We start from the raw sequence: 13968 nt of genomic DNA, 5'->3' as shown, positions 1-13968 counted from the left end.
TGTATTCTAAAATATATTTTCACGGCAGATCAAGAGGTATGATTATATGCATATCTTTAGAATAATTATATAACATAATATATAATAAATCTAAATAAATCAAAATAATGAAAAATGCTTTACATAGCTACTCTCACATTTGATTCCTTAGCGTCAACACCAGACACCTTTCTTCTTTTTTGTTTTTGTAAAGTATATTGCATATAGGATGATTTTTTTCAACTTCTTGTCCAAAGATTTTAATGAATTTTCCTGTCAAGGTGAAAAAGGATAATATAAAACCTAAATGTTTGCTTACTATTTTTCTTTCTTCTTCTTCCCCTCCCCTTCTTCTCCCCCTTTCTCTTCTTTTCTTCTTCTTCTTCTTCTTCTTCTTCTTCTTCTTCTTCTTCTTCTTCTTCTTCTTCTTCTTCTCTTCCTCTTCCTCTTCTTCTTCTTCTTCTTCTTCTTCTTCTTCTTCTTCTTCTTCTTCTTCTTCTTCTTCTCCTCTTCTTCTTCTTCCTCTTCTTCTTCTTCCTCTTCTTCTTCTTCTTCTTCTTCTTCTTCTTCTTCTTCTTCTTCTTCTTTTTCTTCTCCTTCTTCTTCATCATCTCATTTTTAATCATCTTAGGGTCCTTTAATATGGCGGAGGGCGAAGTGTCAATCATTATATACAAATATTTAGTCTAGTCTAAATATACGACGGCAGTGTAATAGCACAGCAAAAAAAGTCTACTCTGGATTCTTACAATGAATCAAAACAGGGGCGCCGCGAGTACTCTGATTTTGATATAAGAAAGAAAATTATGGAGGCCAATTGTCGACCTGGGTAGCGTTTCACGAAACCGCCATGTTCGCCGACAATCCGTGAAATGCACGTTTTAGATTCAATTTGTGTTTCAATTGGTGGAACTTGTGCTTCTGACGGTTTTGTGAAACGATGCCCTGGCTGCCGTCAAAAATGTTTCGAATTGGCTAACTGAAAGGGGGGGTTTAAATGTGCCCAGAAAGCTTTGAGAAAAAGTAGTAAAATTGACAATCTGCCAACATCTAGATGTGGCGGCAATATAGCAACGCCCCTAGAAGATAATCAAGAACTGAAAATTTGTTTAATCATCCATACATTAAGGGATTAAGCCTAGGGATGGATAAAATTCATTTAATCATCCCCATCCTCCGCGTATCGATCCATAACGTCTTGCATCCATTCAGTCATGGAAGAGATACGGGCATAGACTCCGGGAGAACCCCGGCGAGCGCACCCGTAGCCGAAGCTTGTGGCACCCACAAGGTGCTGACGCCCGTCGACCCCCTCGCATATCAACGGTCCACCGCTGTCACCCTGTAAGAGAGAACAGCAGAGGGAGAGAGAGAGAGAGAGAGAGAGAGAGAGAGAGAGAGAGAGAGAGAGAGAGTGACAGAGGGAGAGAGAGAAACGAGAGAGTGGTATTGAGACATAGAAAATACAAAGTGAATGTAGTGTTATATTGTATTCTATGTCCTTTTAAATGTGTTGGTAAATGGTGAACATATTCAACCAATGACTGCTAATCCCGATTTGTATTATACCGTAAATAAATAAAAGCACCAAACTGTATATAAATAAAATATATCAAGCAGTTACGTATATTCTTGACCTAATCATACATGATGGGAAAGACAAAATGTCCTTTTTAATGTTTATCAACACACTTTAACAGCAACTCTTGCTTCTCTATCATGTATCGCCAATTTCATCATTAATTTCCCTCAAATTGCATGTATTCACTTTAAAGTTCAAAACCATTACCCCTAATCGCTTTGTTCATTATTGCATCTCCACATATTTTTCTCTTTTTTAAAAAGAAAAACATGCATCATTGCATTACATTTGCTACTTCGGCTAAATAATTGTTGGGACAAAACAAGTCATGTACCCCCAAACAGACTACAACAAACAGTAGGAAGTTGGAATTTACCGACGTAAAGATATGTTCTTCCTGAAAGAGAGAATTTGACAAAAAGTGCATGCATGCCACTAAAGAAAAATAAAGCTCGCCGACGAAAAAAATTAAAAGAGGTCTGTGAATTGACTTACCTGACAAGTATCGATGCCACCAACCATATAACCTGCACAAATATGGATCCTCTCATTAAGCTCAAAATCATACGCAGCGTTACACTCGTCAAAGTCGATCAACTTGACATGGGCCTTCTGCACCGTGTTGGCTATGTCACCATCTAGTCATGGAAAGGAATGCAATCATTTGATGTTCATTCATTCAAATTGGTTTATTTCAAATAAAACTTTCATCGCGGCGTTTAGCCGAATTACAAAAAGGTTACAAACAAAATTAATAACACATAATGTAATATATAACATAGCATAACATGATATATTGAATCTGAAAAATAAATCAGTTTAAGTACGAGAAATATAGCTTATTGCAATATATGGGAATACAAATTAGAAAGAAATCAGAATTTAATAGCATAAAGCAACATAGTTCTACTGAAATCACGTGGAGGAGAAGAACTGAAGAAAGCAATAAACGGTAAACGGAGCAAGTGTATGTGGTGGAAAATATCGATAGTAAAACTGAAAAGTGAGGAGTAACGTTTGCAAATACAATGTAAATTATTGAAATTAAGAGTGGGAGAGATTCAAAGAGGAAGAGTAAATAAGCCTGAGAGAGGGAAAGGTAGAGACAAAAAGTAGTAGAAAGCGACAATTTATTTATAGGAGGATACGGAAAAGAAGAAAATAGAAGGAAAAAAAAAAGGAAAATGAAGAAGAAGAAGAAGAAGAAGAAGAAGAAGAAAGAGTTGGGTGTGATAATATTGTCACTATTTACACCACTTAATTTGCCGAACTTAGTCTAAACCGATTCGAAAACCGATCGAATCTTGGTCATCAGGAGGACTATATTATTTTCTCATTCTAAATATTGTCAATCTGGTTTCGGTCTCGTCGGTGTCATACTGTACCTCAGTCACAACTCCAGAATGACTACCAAAAAGACGCCTAAACTGATAAAATCTTGTCCGAAGGGGGAGGGGGTTGTTGGCCTAAAGACGGCCCACCTTTTGGTGTTCGGTATTGTTCTGTTTTAAGACTAAAAATAGATCCACTGGGTTAATAAATTTGGTCTCGTGAACCTTCAGCATGAATCCTCATTACCAGGTCCCTCGGAGAGGAGTTAAAGCAGTCGGCCGTCTGGTTGCTTTCTAACAAGGATTTATGCTATCTTAGCAGTCAGATAAAATAACCACTACCACCACCTACCCTCTGCTGTAAGTCCCCAACCAACGATGTAGCAGTTCCTGTAGGACTCGTGTTCCCTATGTGATTCGGCCAAACAAGCTGGCTGGATGTAGTTGCCGATAGGCGCCCTTTCCTCCAGTCGGAGCATAGCGTAGTCGTAATCGGTGCTGTCGTCATCATACCATTCATGTCCAATCTGATCGGCGATATTAGTCGTGAAACTTGCGCTTGTTTCACTGTCCAACTGCAGGTCACCGAGGGTAATGCGATTGAAGGCATAGCTGCAAAAGAACATAATATTGTGTAAGTAATTGATGTCGATAATGCTTTTCATTCCAAACTATTTCACTTATCGTCTAGAAATTAGACTCTCGAAGACTATTGGCCTTTCGTCTTTCAGCAGACTGTATAGCTTTCGAACAATATTCGAAGACGACAATACCTTAATCATCAAATATTATTTATAGTCTGTCAAATCTTAGTTGCTGACGAGCATACGGATAATTAATTCGAGAATTAAAAAAATAAATATTGCAGACCGTCTAAAGAAAATGTAACAACATTACTGTGGGGATTGGTTTCGACCATTTGGTTTTTAAGTGAACAATACAACTTCCAGTAGGACTACGGATCTCGGAGTAACCCATGCAGGTACATTCAATCTCTCTATCCACGGAGGCTACATCAATTTCAAAAGACGCCATTGCTTAAATCATTAACTTATATCATTAATTCCTATTGCACACAAGGCGTCAGTTTGATTGCGTCATTGCAAGCGCTACTCAAAAACGTGGAAGTATTTGGAGCATATACTAGGTCGTTCAAACTATTTTTCAATTCATTTCGCATTCATTTATGTACGCTATCACTTTCACATGGCACTTCAGAGGCTGCATGAGCGAGTCACTGACGCAGTCCTTTACGTCACTTTGCGTCAGCTCCGTGAGGCATCGTGCGTATCGGAGTTTACTTACAGACAATGAGCTGCCGTGACAGCCCATCCTGGATTGATCAAGGTAGCTCCGCAGACGTGACCACCCCGAGAACGCAAAGAACCTATGAAAGGCCACTCTCCATAGATTGCGTCTACACCACCAACTATACGGCTATACGTTGGGCGTTCACCGCAAGTCCCAAGGCCAGAATAATCTGTCAGAAAATAATGTCTCGGGTCAAATATTATGCTAACAGAAAACATTGATTCTTTGATGTAAATAAATGTTAAACCTACTGCATCTTTCTGACTCTTTACCATTATGATAAAGGACTCGTATAGTCACCTCGATCCTTGACCAACACATTATTAACCCCAATCCTAAACCTAACATAAAACCTAAATCAGCCTTATCCCCATAAAGCCAAACCCTTCATCTTTTACTAAATGAAGCCCGAGTCTGATTATTAGAAAAGGTGTTAAATCTATACACCAGTGATGCATCAACCACAGGACAGAGTCGGCGCTATACGCCTCTTTGTTTAAAGTCCTCAAAAAAACGACTCCCTAAAACCTTGACCTCGGTCGACCCACCTCCTTCCGGTCCATCGCAGAAGCCTTCTCCATCCGGGTTCTCGTCGGAGTGCATCTCGCATTCCACTGGCCAGTCCCCCATTTCCAGATTCTCGAAGTCACCTCGACAACTCTCCTCGATCTCATAGCATAGAGATTTGCATATCCTGGCTACGGTCGTGGTACCGGCGGTGCATTGTGGGAAGAGCATACTGCAAGCCGCCGTGAGAAACATCTCGTGGCAGTTCGCAATGCGTCGCACGATCCTGTATTCTCGTTTCCCCTTCCTGTGTGTAGTCACCATGGCGTTAGGGAAGTATGACCGCTTGTAGTCGAGTCGTGCAGCGCACTGCCTGTGGTTGAATTTTCTACAGTTGGCTGTAAAAATATAAAAATAAAAGAGGATTGGTCTTTCTGGCTACAATCTACTAATCTAGCCTTTGATATTGTTCTATTGCGTAGTCCATGCAGTGGGTAATTTGCAAATCTCTCACATCACATCAAACTCCCAACTATTGTTCTTATGTCATTAGATTTTCTGAGGCTATTGCTGATTGCTATGTCAGTTAGAATTTCCCGGTCAATACTCAAACTGTTAAACGACATTGAAGATGCCCCCTAAGTGTATGAACTACATATCAATTCCTTCGCGCTCCTTTTGGGAGATCAACCGACCCGCGCGCATTTTATATTACATGACATATGGTAAAATTCTCGACATCTTTTTACACTTTTCTTTACCATTAAAAATCGAAATTGAGAACAATATCCTCAATCGAGATATGAGAAGAAGGAAACATTTCCTTTACATTCCATGTAAAACCATGCCCTTACTTGAAAAAAAACCTCCGTCACTTTGACGTTGAACTTTACAATCCATTTAAAAAAAATTACTCTCTCATACACAATGTCAATGGATCGGTCGTACTGTGCTCGATTGCCTTTCAATAAACCAATCTTTAACTTTGCAGCAACGCGTTTTGCGTCAAATTTGTAAATCCTCAATCACAGACAATGACATATGATACGTAAGCTTTTCATACATATAAATTTCATTTTGATTGATTCATTTTTAGCTCCGTCATTTTTCATGTCAAATCATGCTTCATGTCCCATTTTAGAAGCCCGACCCAGGGTTTTGTGCCAGCTAGCCGTATGCATGTACGTAATGCTATGCATACACATATAACTGAACATGCATAAGTACAGTACATGTACACACGCAGCGCAGCGCGTACGAGCGCACTGCACTACATTTCATTGGGTCAGTACCATTATGAAAATAGGGTAACAATGAGTGGGATGGGTTTAGTGCCGTCACAATAAACTTGCGCATTACACGCGTACGTATAATTAGAGCAATTTATGCACCCCCAAGAAATAATGAATACAGCCCGACCTCTCTACACACAGAACTGCACAGATACCGCACAGTCCGGTCAAGGCGGTACGCGTAGCGTTAAACTGCCAAATTTACAGAAATTGTGAGGAGCGCTTTTGCTATGAAAGGAATTGATATGTATCCCCTTTCAACGAAGAAATCGAAATATTTGTAAATCTTTAAAATCTTTAAGACTGCGTGCTCATTTTTATCAACTCAATACTATCGTCATCATTAAACATAATTTTCACAGTCATGAAAGATATCAACTACATTAATAGGCCAACAAAACATTTCGAATCGTTTATTTTATTTTTTCGTCTGTCCAAGCTGCACGTTATCCTACATACCGTCGCCTTCTTTTGTACTCCTGCTCCTTTTCCATAAGTAAATTTGAATAAGTAACAAAAAGAATTAGGAATCCTTTAAAATGAAGATTCTCTTACAGTCAATCTTAGCAAGATAACCATCGACGTCGGATGAGGGTCACTTTGTGCCTAATTTGGATGTAGCTCCGCCCGTCCACTGCTGGTCGACAGAATCATTGATCCCAACATGCCCGAGGTAACAATGTCGTGATGGACATGCACTGTTTGTTTCTGATCAATATGTTTGTACCCCCCCCCCCCTCTTTCAGTCTTTAATCATTGTCATTGCTGAACCTATACGATATGTGCCAATATTCCCCTTTTGTGAGATTTCGACTCGCACGCACGTGCCTTGCCTGAGAGCAAGTATGGCAGATCTCGCCTTCAGAGGGGTATTCGATCCCTCTATGGTGAGAGCAGCGCTGCTCCAGGATTTACTGAAAGGCTACGCCATGCCCATACTGAAAATTAACCCAATGATGGAATTAACCCGAATATACTCACGGCAGTCGGTTTCGTCAGAGAAATCAATGCAGTCGTTGACGCCATCGCACACCTGATCGTCAGCGATACAGATATTGTTCTCACAAGTATACTCCTCACAATCTGCGTTAGATATGAAATGATCAAAAAAAAATCTTCAGTATTGGTTATTTGCGAATCTCAATTTTCCATATTCTTATAGACTGGGTGAAAATTGACGAAATCAACATCCATCGGAGGCCTAGCACTTTGGCATTATTGCGTATGTAAACGATTATACATTTCAGCTATAAAATTATGATAAACACCAATTTAACTGTTTATCAATAATTATGCAATTATTGTATATCTTGGTCGATTTCTTAAGCGGGTAGCGAAAAGGAGCAAAGGGAACTATAGTTTAAACTTTTAAAGACAACACACAGTATGTTGAAATAACACCGTACGTGTGTACTACTATAAGCAAAGGCTGCTTTCAGACCAAAACAAAAAGCAATGGAATCTGATGAATGGATTCTATCATATTATATTCTTGTGAGTATTTCAGATTACTTCTTCAAAGGACCTCCTCGTAATTATTGGTTGAGACAGTTGCTTCGGCATCAAGTGCCCCAGGCTCTATTTTGTCAACGATTGTGAAGTTAATGTTGCAAGTTGCAATTGAGTTTTAGATCAGGTTTCTTGACGTTTTGGGTAATTGATCCAGGGGTGGAGTGAGGAGTTCGAATAGTGTAAGAAATTTACCACAAAGCATTTTTTGCCATAGCATCATGTCATGGCAACATTGATAAACCACGGAGCACGGATAAACTTACCACAATCTGTTTCATCGCTCAAATCTTCGCAGTTGACGATGCCATCACACAGATCATCCTCAATGATTCCCTGATCATTATCACAACGGATGATATCTACAAAGTAATGAGACACAATCAACAGACTCAGATCAGTAACATGATTCTAATGCTTAAGATTGAACGTGAAATTTCACATCGAAAGGCATAAACATTGGAAGAGAGAGAGAGAGAGGGAGGGGGGCTGATAATTTCTACAAATGAGACAAAACGACTCGGATCAGAGACGTGATTGTGATGCAACCTCAAACTTTACACATTGTTGCTTAGCCTAAAGGGCCCTAGGCCTTTTATGAACAAGTTGCTTTCATGAATTACGAATATTGGCGTAGCGTTTATTCAGCCATTTAGGGAGGGGAGGAGGTACCTGGACTATTTACTTAATGAAAATGAGCTTTTATAAATATCCCTTTTATTATAAAAAAAAAAATACCTGAAAATTAGCAAATCAGTAATATAAATGTCGTGTATTGTCGGACAACTCTGCCAGTTGCTCTTATTTAAGAAATCTAAATATCAACAGTAACTTTAATTATAGTTTTAATATAAGTTGTTGCCAGTGGTGAACACTGGAGGGCGCCGGGGGCAAGCGGGGCAAATACCCCTATCGAATGAAGAAGAAAAAAATGGAAAATGATAATAGGAGAGGGGGGACAGGGGGTAACATGGGAGAAGAAAGGAGAATGGTTAGGACAATGGTAGGAAGAGAGATGAAAGAAAAGAGAGGGATAAATAGAGAGATAAGTGGAGGGGAGGAACGTACGTACGAAGAAGACTTCATTGATTATGTATATCCCAGGGATTCCATGGCACTGTTTCATAAAAGTTATTAACAATAACAAAATGCTAACATTCTGCAGCAGCTTGCAACAATTGCAACAACTTGTGATTCATAACAAGTTTATGAAACAGCGCCTAGGACCCACCCCCCCCCCCCCCCGTCCCTTGTTCGTACCCCACTGCGCTTTGTTATACAGCAATGGATGTTGCCTTACCTGACTTGTGAACGACGGTGATGTTGAACCCGAACCCGAGATCGCGCACGCTATCATCCGTGACGAAAGCAATCCACATGGTACGTCCATCAGAGATGAACCTTGTGCCTCGCCTGATGGTACCAGTCAACTCTCCTTCCGGGTCATCCCCAATGTTTTCATCACCGGAACCTGGAGGTTATAGGAAAAGCAAAACGTTCATTCGTAAAGCCCGTCTGTCCTAGTTTGGCCGGGGGGATTAGACCTCCCTGCAAGGTCACTGACGGGTGGTTATCTCATCAAATCAGCTCTCAATTAACATAAGAAAAAGAGGATCATGCGGGATCAACAGGCACCGATGAGGCATTGTTTGCTAGATAGAGGGCGCAAGTAGCTGCTATAAGTAGTGCAGTGGGGCTTTGAGTACGATGTTTGAAAACATCCGTTACGTCTATACCTGCTCAATGTAATATGAAAAATCAGAATCACAACTCATAATCTCTGTAGTGACTTTTCTCTTGTAAACAAAATGATATATATTAATTCTTCTCGGGTCACAAGCCTCGTTCAATGTAGAACGCAGGATCTGGCAATGGTATGTTTAATGTAAATATAAATGTTATCTTGTTGTCTGCACCATCACCGTATTAACACATCCCATCCCATCAAACCTGCTTCAAGGGTTATCATATCAAGTTTCATGACCATAAGGGTCAAATGCCTTGAAACTTGATGAGATAACTCTTGAAGCAGGTTTGAATACTCGTATGATGTTTTTAAACATTATCATTAATATTTCTTGCTCGATCTTCCTCCTCATAATATGCAAGACATAGAAGGCTTCTATGTCTTCGGGAGGACAAGTTATTGACATAATAATAGGAGGAGAAAGATCGAGCAAGAGATATTAATGATAATGTTTAAAAACATCATACGAGTATTCGCATTCTTGAGGACCAAGGCAATGAAAACAAATCTTTGTGGCATCTTAACACATAGTATCTTGTTGGGGAGGTAGGGAGTACACTAACAGATCAATTGAAAGAGCAAAAAAGAGCCCTTAGATTGAGCAATATTCATCTCACTCAGCAGTAGCAGAACACGCCCCTATTACTGGACACAACATTGGATGGAATGATGCTCATAGAAGGGACTTTTAGATTTTCACGTCGACATAGTGGACTGTTACGTGTGACGTCCTTTTGAGGAAATCCTCTTAAGGGCAATGTAGCCTTAAAAGGACGTCACACGTAGCAGTCCACTATGTCGACGTGTAAATCTAAAAGTCCCTATTGTTGACTTTGAACTGGTCAAGAAAGGTGAACGAGTCAATTTGGATGAAAAGGATCAACCCGTCACTGAATAGGGACTCTGGCTATTCATTGTCATCTATCTTCGCTCCAGTAATATCGAGGCAGCAGATAGCAAGAAACTGTGAACAATCACTTGGCTTGAGAGAGTTCCACAGGAGTGGATAAAAGCTTGCTTTATAAATTTTTAAGGTTGGTAGAAGCTTACATAATTATAATTAACCCAACCAATGAAAGTTTTCTGCATCAATACCTTGCACTTTCGAAAAAACACCCTTTTCACTAATAGGCGCACTTCAAAACATGGAAACAATCGTTAACACAATAATATTGTTGCATTTTACTTTTAATGAAAAAATATTATGTTATCCTAACACCTCCTATTTTTGCTCCCTTGTCTTAAGAAGCCCTACTCACCGAAATAAAGGATATCGTAATCAAACTCAAGAGCGAAATATTCAACGAGTATGGTCACACGATAATTGTTGGGTGCCTCAATAATCCAAACACATTGCAGGTCATTGGGGTACGGGGCATCATCGTCGGTCTCGTGCGAGGAGATCCATTCGTAGTCACCGGCCGACAACGAGATGGTCTCGTTTCCCGAACAACTCACGATCCTGGAGCGATCAAAGAGAGCATCATACCGACCCGGCTTCCTCTTTGGTGGTCGTTCCCCCGAACAGAGGACGAGACACGCAACGATTAGGAGCAGGACGAATCCTGCTGGTTGCGCCATAACTTCAAGATTGTTAAGTAGTCTTCTGAAGAATTCAGCGGGTGAATCTTGCTGCAATTGCTCCAAATCTTGTAACCCCAGTTATCTGTCTTCCAGAGGTTTCATCCGCAACTTTATCACTTAGCACTATCGACTAAAGTGATGGCATCATTATTGCGCAGCAAACCAGTGTGCGTCTACATCAGGCAGAAGACTACAATAACCCCGTTCGTTCGTGGAACTTAAAATCGATTGATTTTAAAAGAGGGACAGGTTCTTACAAAAGATTTGTAGACGGTGGTCGATACAAGCGTCAGTGCAAATACTACTTCGCCTGGCAACAAAGAACATAATATCAAACCCACTTGCATAAGGGTTTGTTTCGGCAATATCTTCAAAATTACCCTCTTTAAATTAAGAAATTCAGTAATCTATTACGATTTCCTTATTTATTTTCATATAGGAAATTCGACCATTTATGACAAACCAAACTCTAAAAGACAATTTTCCAGGCTGTTATCCTCATGCCTTGGAAAGTGTAGGGTTTGGCACATTATTGATTATGTAAAAAAAAAATTGATTGTTGCCAATTGTTTAGTCAATAAATGTATCATGCAGGCATGGTACCCGACGTCTTTTTCTATAATGTTTTGACTGTCTGTGATGGACACGTCACAGACACATTTCGTAAAAGTAAATTTGCATCTCGAATGACCTTTGTTTAATAAATATATTGAGGAAATTATGTGGAGTGGAAGCCACATGCCTAAAGATTTCTGCGAATCATCAAAATTGCCTTCTCGGAACAAAAGTTAGATAAAAAGACCACCATTATATTCACAATCATGAAGAAAAGGACTGGGGAGAGTGAATGAACAAGGAACTTTACAAAAACTGTCCGGAGTCGGAAGAAAAACCGAAAAGGACACATCTTACGGGGATACTCAGATACATCTTGGAAGGGAAGATAGATGATAAACGTGGACGAGTATTAACAAGAATTTGGAAGTCAGACATGGTAGATCATATATCATTATGGCATAATGAAGAAGAAGGCTAGAAAGAGACAGAGAGAGAGAGAGAGACAGGAATGGAGAAAGAACTAAAGAGGACTCTGGTGTGTGCACCTGCCCTTGGCAGAACACCTGAGAGATCGAGAGAGACTGAACCAAGGAAAATCGATTTATATGTGTCATAATGGCCAAGGTTAATGAGTTATTGAGATCATGGACGAATAAGAGGTCGAGTGTTGTAGATCAATGACGGCAATCATATTGTTATGACCGGGGGTAGTGGCTAGTCGGGCAAGTTGGCAATGAGTGAAATGGCCGAGCTGGAGAATGGTTTGTAAACTTACATGACCTCCAAAAGAAGATACATTTCAGCTATTATCAACGTAAGGGAGCATATAAACCGAGTGTTGTTTTTTTCAATTAAAACTGCGTACTAAAACAGATTAAATTATCGAGTAAAGGTTTACTGAGGAGAGAAATCTAAATAATTTTAGTGTAGAATAATGAGTTGTGTCCAAATTTGGCATGATTGTGCAGTCAATAGACCAATTTTCCATTTTGTGGTAACCAGGCGCTTTTGAGAATGGGAAATGATGGGCATTTGTCTACGAAAAAGGGGCCCCATCAGATTTTTAAAGGGGCACTTTTGAGAATGAAAAAGGGGCACTTATAATAAAGGAAAAGTGTTTAAGTTGAAAGAAAAGGGGCATCAATCCGATTTGAATAGGGGCATTTAGCGGAGGTGATAGGGGGGGGGGTATGAAAAGGGGGAAATGGTTCGAGTCCCGCCACGGCACTAATGTCCTTTGGCAAGATATTAATCTACATTTGCCACTCTCCACCCAGGTGTTAAATGGGTACCGGTAGGAAGCATTTCCTTCAATGCTGCGAGCGCCGAAATCGGCTGCCTAGCAGAGCCGGGGTAATAGTTGAAGCGCCTTGAGCACCATACATGGTGGATACATGCGCTATAATTATAATTATCCAATATTATTATTATCAATATTAAAAAGAAAAAGAGGCACGTGTTTAAAAAAAACGGGGCACTTATCAGAGATGAAAAGGGGTAATTATGAGAAGGGGAAAGGGCACTTATAAGAAGGAAAAAGAGCATGTATTAGAAAGAACAAGGGGCAACTATTGGAGGTGAAGGGAGCTTTTATCTTAAGTTAAAAAGAGTAACTTCTCGTACCTGAAAAGGGTCATTTACCTGAGATGAAAAGCGGCATTTATGAGAAGGAAAAGGGGCTTTCTTTTTTTAATGGGGCCACTTATTAGAAAGGAAAAGGGGCACATGTGGAAATGTAAGGTGCACCTCTGGTGATAACATATTTAGTGGTAGAATCTTGTTAATTACTTTGATTTTTTGAATCACTTTTTAAAAGATTTCTGTCTGACTCACCAACCAGTTTGTGTAAATTGTCTGGTTTTACACAACTCAACCAAAATGTTTCAAAAAATATTTTCTGAAAGAAAACTGTACGCATCAGTTAGAGGTGGCGCTATAATCTGAAGTAAGGAACGAGAACATTGATCTCTGCCGATCAATACATGATTGTAAAAAAAAAAATCATTAGGCGCGGCAATCTCGGGCGAGGGGTTGCATCCCCCCCCCCCCCCCTGGTTTGGACGGGGTCTGCCGCTCCAGCCTCAAAACCCATACCCATTATTAGGGGTCATTTGGGGTCATTTTTCTCGAGAAAAAAAAAACCTTGGAAATTTTGACAAAACGGACCCATTTTTAATGGTGATAATTTTGTGAAAAGTGGGACTTATGTTTCAGGATATTTTGTGTGAAAAAGTGAGCCATTAGGGCGGCACCCCCCCCCCCCGTATGTGTTAATATGTGAGTACCCCCCCCCCCCCCCCCTCCTCCATCGGTTTAAGGGGGTACCACTCCCTTGGAAATTATGTGTTCAGAAGAGCCGAGAATGTGAATTTCCGAGAGGAAAAGCACTGTCGACAATGTAGGCAGGGGGAGGGGAGAGGAGGGGTGGGGTGGGTAGCAGTGGCGTACGCAGGATTTTTTCAAAGGGGGGGGGGGTAACATTTTGAAATTGGGCCAAAAATTTCGCAACGACTCAGTCAGCCGCTGAATAAGCGGGGGGGGGGGGGGGGCGGGTAAGGGGACATATTT

At 40.3% G+C, this 13968-nt stretch overlaps 1 protein-coding gene across 1 annotated transcript; it reads right to left on the bottom strand.

Annotated features, from left to right (window-relative positions):
- Window positions 1-575: 575 nt before the first annotated feature.
- On the bottom strand, window positions 576-11042 carry LOC584950 (enteropeptidase). Its single transcript, XM_784794.5, has 9 exons — window positions 10518-11042; window positions 8812-8982; window positions 7778-7873; window positions 6984-7085; window positions 4752-5108; window positions 4198-4372; window positions 3245-3504; window positions 2057-2199; window positions 576-1321 (listed from the first exon to the last, which is right to left on the bottom strand). The coding sequence occupies exons 1-9, from the start codon at window positions 10837-10839 to the stop codon at window positions 1139-1141; spliced, it is 1809 nt and encodes a 602-aa protein (XP_789887.2). The 5' UTR covers window positions 10840-11042; the 3' UTR covers window positions 576-1138.
- Between the last annotated feature and the right edge of the window lie 2926 nt (window positions 11043-13968).

This window comes from Strongylocentrotus purpuratus, unplaced genomic scaffold, assembly GCF_000002235.5.
Source record: "Strongylocentrotus purpuratus isolate Spur 01 unplaced genomic scaffold, Spur_5.0 spur5_scaffold_7, whole genome shotgun sequence".
Classification (NCBI taxonomy): domain Eukaryota; kingdom Metazoa; phylum Echinodermata; class Echinoidea; order Camarodonta; family Strongylocentrotidae; genus Strongylocentrotus; species Strongylocentrotus purpuratus.
This window is presented reverse-complemented; position numbering and strand designations above follow the sequence as displayed.

Coding starts and splice junctions, on each gene's coding strand:
- LOC584950 (XM_784794.5), bottom strand. CDS start 10,839: ATGGCGCAACCAGCAGGATTCGTCCTGCTCCTAATCGTTGCGTGTCTC. Junction 4,373..4,751: donor CTGCGATGGACCGGAAGGAG/GTGGGTCGACCG, acceptor ATTTTCTGACAG/ATTATTCTGGCCTTGGGACT. Junction 1,322..2,056: donor GTGGCATCGATACTTGTCAG/GTAAGTCAATTC, acceptor TCTCTCTTACAG/GGTGACAGCGGTGGACCGTT.